The sequence below is a fragment of the Fusarium poae genome (genome assembly GCF_019609905.1).
Source record: "Fusarium poae strain DAOMC 252244 chromosome Unknown contig_3, whole genome shotgun sequence".
Taxonomy (NCBI): Eukaryota; Fungi; Ascomycota; class Sordariomycetes; order Hypocreales; family Nectriaceae; genus Fusarium; species Fusarium poae.
Window position 1 is genome coordinate 723,666 of NW_025408661.1, and position 14,131 is coordinate 737,796.

Sequence of the window (14,131 nt, forward strand, 5' to 3'; positions counted from 1 at the left end):
GGTTTAGAGGCTCTTCTATGCCTGTCTTTCGTGTCGAAGAGCTAATTGCAACCCCCTTTGTGTTTGGGAGTTGTTGAGGAGAAGACAATGCAGTGACCAGAAACAGGCTTTTGTTAACCTGAGCTTGTGTGAACTCATCACGAGTGCTCGAGGTCCTGTTTTTTTTTCCGCCAGCCCAATAATGACAACTACTGTGAGATATCCATAGTTGGATGGGCTGGAAATGTGCAAAATCGCCAGGTTTATTTTGAAGTCTTCATTGCCGTAGAGAGCAGTCTATGAAGGGGAAGTAAAGGAGTTGAAGCTGCATGCCCTATATGGGAAGGTCACATTTCCCGAGTCTTTTGGATCTTGAACAATCGTGTTCATCGAGCGCCTTGGTGAGAGTTGTGGAGCGTGGAGGGATTCCTCTCAAATCCTGAATACTGACGTAGACTGGTATATTATGCCGCAGGATAGGCTACCCGCAGTCGTTATCTCTGCAACGAAGATACTGTCCCTTTCACAAGTCGCAGAGAGACCATTCAACCGGGCAAGTGGCCATCATGATCACGGCCAGATTCGTCCTTCACCAGGGCCCAGCAAAGCCACTGATACTGACCAGCGAAATCAAGAGTCCAACTCCTACCGATGTAAGTTGACGGTCGGCTTTCTGGTTTGATCATACATTTATTGACCTTGAATCTTTCTCATAGGTATTCGTCTTTTTTTTCTTCTTTTTTTTCTTTTGCTTTTGTTGAGGTTTAAGTCCTGATGCAACGAATGAAACTTCGTGAGGGACTACAGTACCATAAGCTGCTCTAATCGCATTGCTTTCGTGCCGTCACATCCGGCATAAGAGGCACTATGGATGGTGTCCATGCCACTTCCCGAGGTTGTATTGCCGTCCTAAACATTGTAATCTACCTGTGTACGTGGCTAACATGCCATGTCGATAGGTAGTGGTTTCTCGAAATCTAATTTTACCCCTTATCAAAAACCAAGCCTACCCTGTAAAGCGGGGTAAAGAAAATCAATCACATAATAACTAATTGATTTTGGATTGTAGGACTAGGCCACTAGCCTTTCCCTTCTTTTTCATATACCTTATCATCCTACGCTATGAGTATTAACGCACAGGGCTTTACCACAAAGGAAAGACCGACACATTGTGGGTACTTCGAGGTCGTAATGCTCCATCACTTACAATACGCATCAGGCGTGAAAGATGATGATGTGCTTTGTGGCTACGGTAGTTGAGTTACAGGGGCGTCTATTTACCAATGGGGGGCTGGGCATACAACAGTACATCGCAAACCTGCGTATACTACACGCACCAGCCGATATTGGTAAATATTCCAACAAGCAATTTTTTGACTATCGGTACATGATGTCAGTCACCTGCCCTACAAGCTCTTTCTGGATTGTCCAGAGATATAAGAAAAAATAGTTTCTCTCGGCATGGAGTTTGTTTCGTTTCGAGTTCGGGCAGGAGAGAGCGTTGATATCTGTTTCTGTCCTCAATTATCCCTCCTTCAGCTCCTGCTTTCATTATCAATGGGGGAACATGTCAGACACGGGTCTTGTCCCAACCACAGCACTGAAGCCTTGCAAGGAGTTCGTAGAATAGATTATGAAGTGCAGCGGCTCGGCGGTAGAACCAGTGTTTCCCACCCTTCAATCACTTGTGTGGAACGGCCTGACGATCAGGTATCACTTCGGAGGAGAATCGTAGAACTCAACCGGGAGAACGGGACCTTACAGCATGAAGATGAATATTTTACTGCGTTGGCTAACGATGCGCTAGTAGCCCTCAAAGCCTCCATTCACTCTCATCTACCTAGCGTGCTAGAATCCCTTCCATGTGATAACACTATTGTCTCTCATAACAGCGAAATGGGTAGCAGCTCCTCACAGACTCTTGTGTATCACCGCCCACGTACTGACGGCTTCTTAGGCTCCAAGTCGCGCAAGGATTCAAGTCGAGGTTTGTCTGATCCCCAAGGGCCTCAGGTAATTTTAATGTCTTCCTGGAGTCAAAGTGCAAGACACCGTCCCTTGCCGCCAACTCCACATCCAATGACGAACTCTATGCTCGAGAAGTTGGAGATTGATCTCATAAGGCAGAATGGGATGATGAGGCAATCGATCTCGCTGAATAGGAAACTTTACTACAGAGTGTTACTGGGTTTAGTTTCTCAGATACGACAATTAGCATCGGCCCTTCGATCGGTTATCGAAGAGGCAAACCTCGTGATAGAGCAAGCGAATAAGGATTGGCGACAGTATGTAGAAGGTGTTATGAAAGAAGAAGAACAAGAACAAGAAGAACAAGAAGAAGTGGAGCCAGGAAGGAGGTGTACGGGGCCTGAACTGGTTGACTGGTTCGAGTCCGAAGGCCAGGTCTGCAGCATCGTAGACGGGCTAGGGTCGAGACTCAGAGACTCGGACATCAGTTTGAGTACCAAGACTGCGCCAACGGTGCCTGGTGACAAGCCAAGTGACTGTATACGCAGTCCCGCAGCACAGTCCCTTTGCAGAGATCCCAATCCGCTGAACAGCGCACCTATGGATCCAGTAGATTCGGACATGGGACAAGACAAAGATGTGCAAGGCCATACCTGGCCCTATGTAGAACCTCTTCGAATTACTCGTCAGCGATGTGAGCCAGTCCGCGATGGTGATACTGTGTACTCCGGATCAAACATGAGACGACGCCTCGCTATGCTTCATTATGAGCGGCGGTACTACGAGAGACTCGTCAACGAGGCACATGTTCGATCCTTACCTGCAATAAGGCATCAGATTCGCGAGCTCCAGTGTGTTTTACACGACTCTGGTGTCGAGGAGGATAGATTGAGGGATTTACTCCAGGAGCAGATCAGACTCCGAACGCCGGAGGATCCAGGTGGTTGCGGATGAGATCTACATGACCACCGTCCATCATTCAGATGGTGCTGGTTGCTTACTCGTCTCCCGTTATCCCGTCGTCATTTTCTTTCTTAATTTGCGTTTTTCCAATTTTCCATTTTTTCTCTCGAATGTCTCTCACGTTCTATTCCCACATCTTCGTGCTGCTTTTCTTTTCCCGCTTGTGTGACGCTCTCCATGGTGCTACATTTTCAATAGATAAGTAAGAAAATCCCAACATGGCTTGTGCATGTATACGTAGCAAGGGAAAAAGGCAGGAACGACAGCCCTGAAACATATCTTGAAGCCCGTCAGGTGTAGGGTAGGGTGTCGTGGCATATCTCCATGCTCGGGTCGATGCTTGGGTCGATACTCGGGTTAGTAGGGTCATGACGTCATAGCGGCTTATGCTTAGTAGTCGAGGCATAAAACAGGGCGGCCAATACATGGGCACCTAGGTGCCCAAATAAAGTTGCGCACCCAGGTGCGCCACCTGACTAAGCGTGGCACCAATACATAGCCTACAACAGGACGGTTAGGGCTACTTTGGAGAGCTGTTGCTGGACAAATAGGCGGGGGATGAGCTCAAAGATACAGCTGTAGCCTAACTGTGAGTTAATGGGTGATTAAAGTCTTGAACACATTATTTTGCGGTGAACACGATTCTATAGGTCCACGGAGCGTTGCAGAGTCGACACTGTCGACTCGACAGCATGAAACTGATCCAAAGGCCGCCCTGTGAGGAGTAAGAGCACAGCACACATGTCAATTCAGCGCGCAAAACGACTTGATTATTAGATAGGAAGTGACTATATTCTTTGGTCCATATACGTTTAATTCCAATGAAATATCATCTCCAGGTATCAATGACGGTGTTGTAGTTGAGTCGATGAAGCAAATGTCTTAACACAATCTCAGGTGTTAGTGGCTTTAGTGCTTTGTCAAAGTGTGGGGAATTTTGAGCCAATAATATTGCGTGCCCTAGGGGGGGGTGCCCATGTATTGGCCGCCATAAAACAAGTCAAGATGAGTCACTCTAATCGGGTTTAGTCAAGCGGCTGATCGTTATCGATCCTTTATCGATAAGAGCTGCCACTACTCCCGATCAGGCGAATGTGCAGACGCGGAACCCACCATTATTGCTATAAACGCGTCGCGCTAGAATGACCGACCCATAATCTGACACATACCTAAACCCCCTCCTCGGAACGTTGTATAGCGGTTCTAACGAAATGCACTTCTCTCGACCGTAGCGGCGACTCAGCCCTCCTGCCTGGCGGTTTCGAATACGCACTTGCTATGGCTTCTGCAGCGTCGCTGATTGGTGTAAGTCACGTGTGTTATATGCAGTGTTGGGAGGACGGAGACTGAGCCTTGCTAACCCCGCACAATGGTCTGGCCACCCATCGCCAACAAATGCGGTAATCAGATCCAATGGCGGAAGCGCTCGGCGTCGCATCCGGCGTTATCGCTGTTGTCGATATGTCGGCTAAAGTGGTTAATTGGTGCGTACGATACGCTCAGGATGTATCGCATGCCAAAGAGGACAAGACGAGGCTGGTAGAGGAGGTCACGCGTCTGAACCTAGCGTCAGTAAACGCTCGCAACTTGCTAGATGGGCCAGGTGGCTCGAAGCTCAAAGCATCTCACGCCCTCCTTCTGGCAACAGACAAAAGTCGACCTCAGCTTCAACGTATTGAGAGCCAGCTTGCCGCGGGAACTGGGCAGGGTAAAGGCAGATTGGAGGCTTTGAGATGACCGTTCAAGAGCAAGGATGTTCAGGTAGCGATTCAAGACATTCGCCAATGCACCGAGGCTATTTACTCAGCCTTGGAAATCGATCAGACGTTGGTGTTTCTATTGCAGCTTACGATGGATCTAACTAATGATAACTCGGCCTCACCTCCGGATCTTCTTGACGAGCAGACCAGAGCTTCCGATCCGACTAGGGTTCAGCGAGGTTCAAAGTTCCTACCAAGACCTAGTTCTGCACGAAATCCCGGCAGACATCGTCAAGCACGGCATAGCTGTCTTTTTGCATAAAGAGTTCGAGAGGATTCGCCATGATTACAACTTGACTGTGGGCGACGAACGGAAGCTGCCACCAGATTGACCAGGTTGCTCGACGGTGCAGAGGCTCACCCAACTGGCTGTTCCGCTCTTTATCTTTGCTGCAACCGTTTGTCACTTCATTGATGATCGGAATCGCAACAGCCCTCGGGTCCAGTTGCGTAAGGTTCTCGACTACGGGAGTAAAGGTCACGTATCTCAGTTGGACCGAACTTATGGGCCCGTTCTAGACTCGCTGATCGCTGATGTTTCAGAAGATGGCAAAGAGGAGATCATCAAAGACTTTAAGATGATAGTTGGCAGTATAGTCATGCTTGCCAATCCTCTTTCAGTTTCGGCCTTGTCGCAGCTGCTCGAGGTCGATCCCGAAGTGGTAGACAACAGACTTGACACACTCCATTCGGTTCTCAGCGTGCCACCAAGACGCAAAGAGCCTGTGCGGTTGCTGCATTTGTCATTTCTAGACTATCCCATCACAAAAGAAAGCGAGTTCCGGGTAGACAAAAGACATGCCCACCAAACCTTGGCGAAACACTGCTTGCGCGTCATGTGGGGTGGTTTGCGTGAGAACATATGCGGCCTATCTTTCCCGGGAATGCGCAGATCTACGGTAGACAGCTCAGAGCTTGAGGAACACATTCCTGCACAAGGTCAATATGCTTGCATGTACTGGGTTTATCATCAGATGGAGGGTGATCCCGGATTGAACGACAGCGAGAAAGTTTATGATTTCTTAACGACACATTTTCTGCATTGGCTGGAAGCGATGAGTTTACTGGGCCGAGTCAAGGAACGTCTCGACTCACTTAGGCCACTGGCAAGATGGCTAGAGGTTTGTCTTCGTGTCTTGGCGCTTCAACCTTGCTAACAAGGGTTAGAACCGCGAAGACTCAAGCCTATTGTCTTTTGTAGCTGACGCAGTGCGATTTGTTCAGCTCAATTTCTCCGTCATTGCCGAAGCACCGCTACAGGTTTATTGTTGTCTAGCTTTCGCACCAAGCAAGAGTATCGCGAGAAAGATATTTGAGAACGCTATTCCAAAGTGGATAAGTAATCTGCCGAAGGTTGAGGAAAACTGGGACTCATGCTTGTTGACTCTAGAGGGCCACAGCGACTGGGTCGACTCGGTGGTGTTCTCGTACGACTCGAAAAAGGTGGCGTCGGGCTCTTCTGACATAACGGTACGGATCTGGGATGCAGAGACTGGAAAGTGTGAGAAAGTGCTGGAGGGCCATATCAGTACGGTCTTCTCAGTGGCATTCTCGCACGACTCAAAAAAGATATGATCGGGCTCTTATAATGAGGCGATACGGATCTGGAATGCAGAGACAGGCGAGTGCCAGCGAGTGCTAGAGGGTCATAGCCAGATAGTTCACTCCTTGGTGTTCTCGCACGACTCGAAAAAGATCGCATCGGGCTCTGAGACGGTACGGATCTGGGATACAGAGACGGGCGAGTGCAAGCAAGTGCTGCAGGGCCATAGTGACGAAGTCAACTCGGTGGTGTTCTCGCATGACTCGAAAAAGATCGCAGCGGCCTCGAAAAACATGACAGTGCGAATCTGGGACGCAAAGACGGGAAAGTGTGAGCATAGGATGGAGGGCCACCGTGGCTTGGCCAACTCGGTGGGGTTCTCGCCTAACTCGATAATGGTGGCATCGGCTTCTGACGAAGAGACAGTGCGAATCTGGGACGCAAAGATGGGCGCGTGTGAGCGAGTACTAGAGGGCCATGACGACTATAGTCACTCCTTGGTGGTCTCCCACGACTCAAAAAAGGTGGCATCGGGCTCCTCTGACGAGACGGTACGGATCTGGGACGCAGAGACGGGCGAGTGCAAGCAAGTGCTGCAGGGCCAGGATGACGAGGTTGACTCGGTGGTGTTCTCGCACGACTCGAAAAAAGTTGTATCGAGCTCTAGTGACAAGAAGATACGGATCTGGGATGTCGAGACAGGTCGCTGTAAAAACGGCTTTTCATTGGATCGATATGCAGGCGTTCTTTCTTTTACGCCCGACGAACGTGGTATTGTTACCAATCGTGGCACGTTTGCTTTGCCAGATGGCTCGCAGGCTTCTGCTGAGTTTGCCACGGCATGGCGATGCTCGAAGGCTGCGATACTGACCTGTATCGACGATACTTGGGTCGTGGTGGTAGGGAAAGACCAGTGTGGGAAATAGGCGGTCCATAGTGGGCTGTTGGACTGGACCGCCTATTCAGTCCAGTCCAGTCCGGAAAAATTGCTGGACCAGGTGGTCCAGTCCAGGGTCATTGGACCGCCTGGACCGCCCATTTAAGGCCCATATTGTTAGGTGAGTAAATAGTGCAATCTGATTGGTTGAGCTTGGTGGAACTATGATTATTTGACCGGCCTACATACCTTCGAAATCTATAAAGCAGATATTGCAGAGTAAAAAGTTGGCCGTACGGCAGGCTGGCTGCGCAGGCGGCTGCTGAAGCATAACTAGGCACAACAACACCGAAACTTGATCGCCATATCAAATTTTGGTCCGACCTTGGCACCAGTCCAGTTAAGGCAGGCGGTTCAGTCCAAGCCCTTTGGACTGCTGGGCGGTCCAGTCCAGTGCTTCCTGTTACATAGGCGGTCCAGTCCAGGGTGTCTGGACTGGACTGAACCGCCTATTTCTCACACTGGGAAAGACTTACTTTGGCCCCCTCTTGAATGCCGTAGTGGACAAGTAGCTGTCTTGGGAAGTACAGTTGTTGGCTGTCCATCAGGAAGAGTCGTGTTCTTGGGGATTTCCATACAAGATGTACAATTATCAATGGACACATGACCACTGAGAACATAACGTGGAACGAACTAGACGACCGTCCTTGTTGGTCATCCAGCTGTGGGCCTCGACGTCTGTCTCTGCATGATCATCAATTCATGCTTTTCTCGGTGCGTCGGCATATGATATCGATGGCGACGTGGCTGGTTATAAGTGAATTCAATGGAGATGCGATCATCGTCTCTACGGTGATTGTTAGTTTTCAGTTTGAGGAGTCTTCAGCCCGAGGGAGCCACCAGAATGGCCGAAGTAATCGGAACCGAATGATAGAGCTCCCGTGCTGGCAGACAGCATGTGTTGAAGACGAGAGGTGCTTGAGAGGAACCAGTGCAGTATGGCGTCACTCGCGTCGACTTTATCGTCAGCGGGGCCAATATGACCGGACCGAGCAGCTCCATCGGACAGCCCTAGACCTCTACCGACAAATTGTCGGAGAAAGGTTATCCTAATGCGATACAGAATATAGGGCGTCTCATTTCCACACAGAGGGCATTGCAGCAACTCATCTCTTGCCGAACCAGTCCGTTATTTTGCGGTCACACAAGCTGTTGAGTCGAAGGAAGATCAGAAACGTGTCGCAGATTGCTATGGAAGGTTACATACACATGATAAGGTTGACAAGCTCCGTAAGTCCAGATCGGCCGACATTGTTCAGGGGGGCCTTCGAACGACGCTCTGAGTACTATAATGTCTGAGACCAGTCTCGTCGGCCATGGTCTAAAATGAGCGGTACGGACGACGAAGAGTAATAGGTGCCATGCATAAGCTCGAAGGTGACGTCCGCATCCGTCCTCGCGCTGCATGTGAGCGAGTCCCTGGAGCCGTTTCCTAGAAAGGGTGATATATCAAGTCGACTTCGAGCAGAATTTCGCGAACTACGAGTATTGCAAACTTTTGGACCATGTATCCCTTACTCTGGTTGTTGATCTACGCGCTGTTGTGCGCCGCTTGCGATGTCAGTAACGGTCACTCTGTGTTGACCTCTCGTCTAGAAGAAACAACAGTTCGGGAGGTTACCCTGTTACTTACAGACAGCACCACGGAAGCACCTGAAAGACCGACCAGAGGGTCCTCCGCCGCTAAGCCCCTTTGTTACTGTCAGTTTCATTCAGGTCCTCCATACGGCCCCGATATGACAATGTCCTCACAAACGACCATGTCGCGTGATCTTCCCAGTACCTCACCAATAGACGGGGAACAGGAAACACAAATCACCCCAAGACTCACGCAGCAGACGGCGTCGTCTGCGACTTTTGGAAGTAGCTCCGACGAGACCACAACCAGTCCTATCACTGCACCCGGTGATAAAATGACTGACCCCCACCAACAGACAGAACGACAGACATGGATTCTGGCAGCAGCGCATCCAACCCGACTTCCGCAGAGAATACATCTCCCTTGGAAACTCGCACAACTATGGCGGCAAATGGAAACAAGCCGGCTAGCGATGTCACAGAGACGCTAGTTGACGCTGCCTCTACATCGGAAATTGAGTGGAAAGGAAAAGCTAGTTCAGTCACGACTACAAGTACAAAACAGCCTCCTCCTACGACGCTGATGCGCAGTACCACTAGCTCGTCCGAAGAGGCAGTGCCCAGCCAGAACACCGAGCCAGAAGAAGGTGAAGTCCAACAATGGCCGGTTTGTAACGGCCGGAACAGCGGCCCCACCATGGCAGTGGCTTCGCGAATGATATCCGCAAAGTCGTTTTGCGACCAGTTCAGGGAGGCCCCGCTGACTCTCGAAGGTTGGAGAAAAAAGTCCAGGGTAGACGGGATACTGTTTGGTGTGAACTTTAGCAAAAGCAGCAGCCAGAGCTGTGACGAGTACAGAGTGGATGACGTGGTGTGCCGGAAGCACCTAGTAAAAGTCGAACGCTTATGTGGTAAGTTCGGGGGCTTTGTGATTGGCGAATGCGTTCTCGTGTGGTCTGATCCAGATTTGGGTACAACGGCTTGATACAGCGTAGCTTTGCGTATTCCGCTTACTGGTGGACGAGTGGAAAATAGACTATCTGAACTGCATACCAAAAACATCCTGCGCATGACCCTGCTGTTGTTATTGCTTAACCTCCGTTAGAGGAGGAGGAGGATCTGTGTGCAAAAAAGCCATCCATCGGACCCCTTTTATTGCCAATAGACTTCTTCAATAGGATCTCTGTGCTAAGATCGATCGAAGAGGGTTGGGGTTGATGGACAACCGATTCCTATCTTTACTGTACAGCACAAGGCTAACTGACACAGTGCTACAGCCCGTACTACACATGCTTATCTTATTACACATCAGCTGGTTGATGTCAAGGCCGTTTAAAGTACAAATCAGGCCCGCCTCAGTTTTATAGCTTGTGTCTGGCGCTTTCAAGGACACAAACCTCAAGGATAGGGTAGACACGCGTTTGAAGTAGAAAGCCCCAGCCCCGTAAGGTAAAAGGCCTTCGATTTCAGCCTGAAAAGTACCTGCCAGACGTTCTCAGTCGATTAATCTAGAACGGGCTGTCTCCTGTAGGAGCTGGTTTTGGTATGAACCGATTTTAGTTCATCACAAGAGATGTTGTAATCTATCATAAACACGATTCGCTCACACTTGTCCTTGTGCTGAAAACATCGTCTGTCCCGATCACTTGCCAACCTACGAAGAAATACCGGAGAACTTTGCGACGTGAAGAACATAATACGAGAGCATGCCACGAATTGCCCTCGATCTGCCCACACATCTTATCGATGTGCCAGCTGGTCTCAGCAGCGAGCGTTACTATGTTCCTATATATAATGTAAACAAACCTCGCCATCTCCCACAGTCACAGCCACTCATGTCACTCATGCCAGTCCGTCGCTTACATTCCTTTTAGATCCCTTTTGGGGGTGCACGAGAGCTCCTGAGCCACTGGCTGCAGGACTGCGGCGTTGCGGATTGGCAATTTCACAATGACGCTAAATCAGGATGGGTCTGCCTCGAGGGCAAGAAGGACTTTGAAGCTTCACTTGGTTTGTCTTCACGTCGCCACACATGTCTCTCGACAGGATTGTGATGTCTAATTTGGGCGATGACAGACAGGTTACGGGAGATGAAGCGACTTCACCCAAAGCTCGAATACTCGGCCGTCAACAAGTTGGCAAGTATCAAACTCGAGGTCATCGATCACACCTCAACCCGGCCCAGGTTTGTCAGATTATATCCCAGCCACGCCAAAAAGGCACTGGGGCGTAGTGATGACCTGATCGACTGGATCAGATTGGACCTGCCTAACATTGACGTAAGCAGAACGCAGAGAGCCTTGCTAACAGGGCTCTCGTCCCGCCCGAACATCCACGAGTTGAACACATGGATCCGTTCGAGGCTTGGGTCAGATTGTCTGCTCGTTGTCGCCTCACGTATCGCTCACATAAGCTCTTCGCGTGTGTTGGTCTTCATCTGCACTCTAGCCACGGCAAACGGTTTATCTGTGGACAAGATAGAAAAGTTCCTTGATGGAGCAGCGTTTGGCAGCGAAGTCGTCAGTGTCCTCGTTGAGCAGGGCGACAGCCACATTGCTGCATCGGAGCGCCGACAAGATGCAGCGCCTCTTGTCGCGTTGGGATCGTCGAGATTGCCGCCTCGCTGGCCTCGCATAGTCTCGCGATGGAATCGCTGTCTTGCTGAAGAAAGACAGAAGCGTCAGTTAGAAACGGTCCACGAGTAGCATGCTGCCTGCCTGCTGAGTACAAGTTCTCGAACGAAGCCTTGCAGACGTGGGGGTCTTAGCCATGGGGGGGGCTGCTCTGCGGCTATGGCCGTGTCAGACGCAGGGGTTTGACAGCTGGATCGACAGTCGCTTCTGCCTCTCCACATTATGTGCAAGGGCCCAGCCCGATAGCCTGCGATTCTGAAACTGCCTGTTTAGGAAGTTGAGGAAGGCGAACGAAAACCATCCATGATGGTTCAGCCAAGCAAATCTATCGGACAGGTGGCTTAGGTTAAACGAACGAAAAAAGAAAGAAAGAAAGAAAGAAAAAACGATAGAAATAAAATAGATATTAAAAAAACTGGATCGACTTTGGAGAATATCCAAAATTACCTGTTCTTCAGCGGTGGTGCCAGACCGAAGAACGCAGTACAAATGTTCTCGGCGTGGATGAACCCACCCCCTTTTTTACAGTTTCACTTACGTCCATGCTAGTCCTCTCTACATTTATGTCTCATAGTGGTGCTAGACTAAGGTTCAAGTGCACATTCACCTGCAGATCGTTATACGATATTGCACATACTCTTGTACCCAGAACTGGATGTAAGAACAAGAGTTGCCCCTTTTAAGTAAGTGCAAGTTTCTCTAGTCAGACACTTATACTGGCATATCTGGCGTACAAGAGATCAATATACAGGAAGAAGGAGAAAGTTATGGACAGGGTCAAGCGTCTCCAAGTAATGCTACAGGGTGTTTACTGAGACTGACATGCCATGACATTTGACAATATTGCTTGGAGGGACGTTGGAGTGTTGGAAAATCCGGGGATCCCCCTTCCTTTCAGGGTTTAGACTGTCAGACTGAAAGTCCTAGATTTAGAGTTCAAAGTCCTAGATGAAATCATCTAGAGATATAAACCCGAGAAGAACTCTCATATCAATAATGAACAATCAAGTTTTATAAAATACATTTTCACCCAGCACTACTGCGCAATATAAACATTAGGTTATGAGCCCGGGTTAGCAAACACCGGGTTTCTCTTCTGAATCAAAGAACCGAACTTTAACCTCATCCCAAAATGGCCTCACGTCGAGCCCCACCTTTCACTATGCAAACTCGCAACACCATCAGAGTGTCGCCTGCATCCGAATCGTCGCGATCTGGTGCTTCAGGTCAAGACCACACACCATCTTCAACCTATGACAGTACCACGGTCATCTCCGAAAAGAATACTCTTTTCCTTCCGCAAGAGCTCAAGCTAGGCGGCCCCTCCAATTGGGAGCAATATTGCCCAGCTCAGAAGGCCATTCTTCGGATCAATGGTCTCGAAGATGCTGTCTTTGGTGATTACCCTCCCGAGGAACAGCAGACAATGGATCAAAAGATCAGGGCGGCGAAAGCTGCCGTCTCCATCCGAGGTAACTGCACTGGAGAAGCACTCAGTCAACTGGTCGGGATTGAAAACCCCCAGGAGATGTTCAACCTTCTCCAGGCCTACTGTATTGGCACAGGCCCAGTTCTCCTGCAGACAACACTTTACCAGTTTATCCGGATCAAATCAAGCTCTTACGAGACAATTCCACAATTCAATGTCGATTTCGAACGACTCGTCAAACTTCTCCTCGAGCAAAAGGAACCAATCTCAGATACCCTCAAAAGGTGGTCTATCTGACTGCCTGTGAGAACGAGTACCCCGACTGGACTGCCAGACAACGGGCTCTCCTTCGCTCTGAGCATCCGCCAACACTACGATCAATGCAGCAAGATCTCATTGATGAAAACAGGTCATCAGATGACGATGACAGTCATGGTACTGCCTCTACGTACTGGGCCCACGGTAAAAAGACCGGGAGGAAGGGCCTAACCACAAGAAAGCAAGAGGCAAGTGGACGGAGGAGAGGCTCTTCAAAGAACCAGCGAGCCGCGAACAAGTTTAACCAGGAGACCAATCATCGAGTCGGCAAGCACAAGGATTATACCTGCACAAACTGCAAGAAGAGAGGACATCACGAAAATGATTGTTGGTTCGCCCATAAGGGTAAGCGGCCCGACTGGGCAGTCCGTCTCGCCAAGGAACTCATGGAGCATGATCGTCAACGCGACAACAGCAAGAATCTCCATATTAAGGAATCAAATCACATGACAGTCGAGCGATCTTTTCTGATTCTTGAAGACAGCGTCTCAGACGAGCCGCCTATGGACAATACAGAAACGTGTAAGGTCTCCCTTGATAGCATCTCTTCAACCGCAGAATGGCTGTTCGACACGGGTTCGTCAGTCCACATTTGCAACGACCAAAGACTATTCACAGTGCTGCAGCCTGCAACCCGAACGGTCCTCGTTACGGGCGGTGGGAAGGTGTACCCATCCGGTCGAGGGACAGTCAAAATTTGCTTCATAAACAAATGGGGCGATCAGGTCACAGTCAACCTCAAAGACACGCTATTCATCCCTGAGTTTCCGGTAAACGTCATGTCAGGGCTCAGGCTGTACAAGAACGGCGGCTGGATTGACGGTAACGACATATACGACCCAACAGGAGACGTCTTTGGTCTCCTCCGTATAGGAAGGGACGGTCTGTACGTCAACACTGAGGTCAGAGAGACAGCCGTTTCAAACCAGGCCGTCTCCGAACTCCAGCCAGAACCATGCAATCACCACATTGTTTCATCAAAGCAATGCCTGGATGTCGATCTTTGGCACCGAAGACTCGGCC

At 49.7% G+C, this 14,131-nt stretch overlaps 4 protein-coding genes across 4 annotated transcripts; all 4 read left to right on the forward strand.

The window, feature by feature from the left end:
- Positions 1-2,058: 2,058 nt before the first annotated feature.
- On the forward strand, positions 2,059-2,901 carry FPOAC1_013822 (uncharacterized protein; the record flags this gene model as incomplete). The annotated part of the gene is made up of 1 exon (XM_044858162.1): positions 2,059-2,901. One exon carries the CDS (start codon positions 2,059-2,061, stop codon positions 2,899-2,901), a length of 843 nt encoding a protein of 280 aa, XP_044700986.1.
- A 1,422-nt stretch (positions 2,902-4,323) lies between these two features.
- Positions 4,324-7,139, forward strand: FPOAC1_013823 (uncharacterized protein; the record flags this gene model as incomplete). Its single annotated transcript, XM_044858163.1, has 4 exons — positions 4,324-4,618; positions 5,214-5,791; positions 5,838-6,140; positions 6,366-7,139. 4 exons carry the CDS (start codon positions 4,324-4,326, stop codon positions 7,137-7,139), a joined length of 1,950 nt encoding a protein of 649 aa, XP_044700987.1.
- Positions 7,140-9,098: 1,959 nt separating this feature from the next.
- FPOAC1_013824 (uncharacterized protein) lies at positions 9,099-10,064 on the forward strand (the record flags this gene model as incomplete). The annotated part of the gene is made up of 2 exons (XM_044858164.1): positions 9,099-9,501; positions 10,006-10,064. The coding sequence occupies 2 exons, from the start codon at positions 9,099-9,101 to the stop codon at positions 10,062-10,064; spliced, it is 462 nt and encodes a 153-aa protein (XP_044700988.1).
- Positions 10,065-10,434: 370 nt separating this feature from the next.
- Positions 10,435-11,433, forward strand: FPOAC1_013825 (uncharacterized protein; the record flags this gene model as incomplete). The annotated part of the gene is made up of 3 exons (XM_044858165.1): positions 10,435-10,524; positions 10,603-10,738; positions 10,805-11,433. The coding sequence occupies 3 exons, from the start codon at positions 10,435-10,437 to the stop codon at positions 11,431-11,433; spliced, it is 855 nt and encodes a 284-aa protein (XP_044700989.1).
- Positions 11,434-14,131: the final 2,698 nt, after the last annotated feature.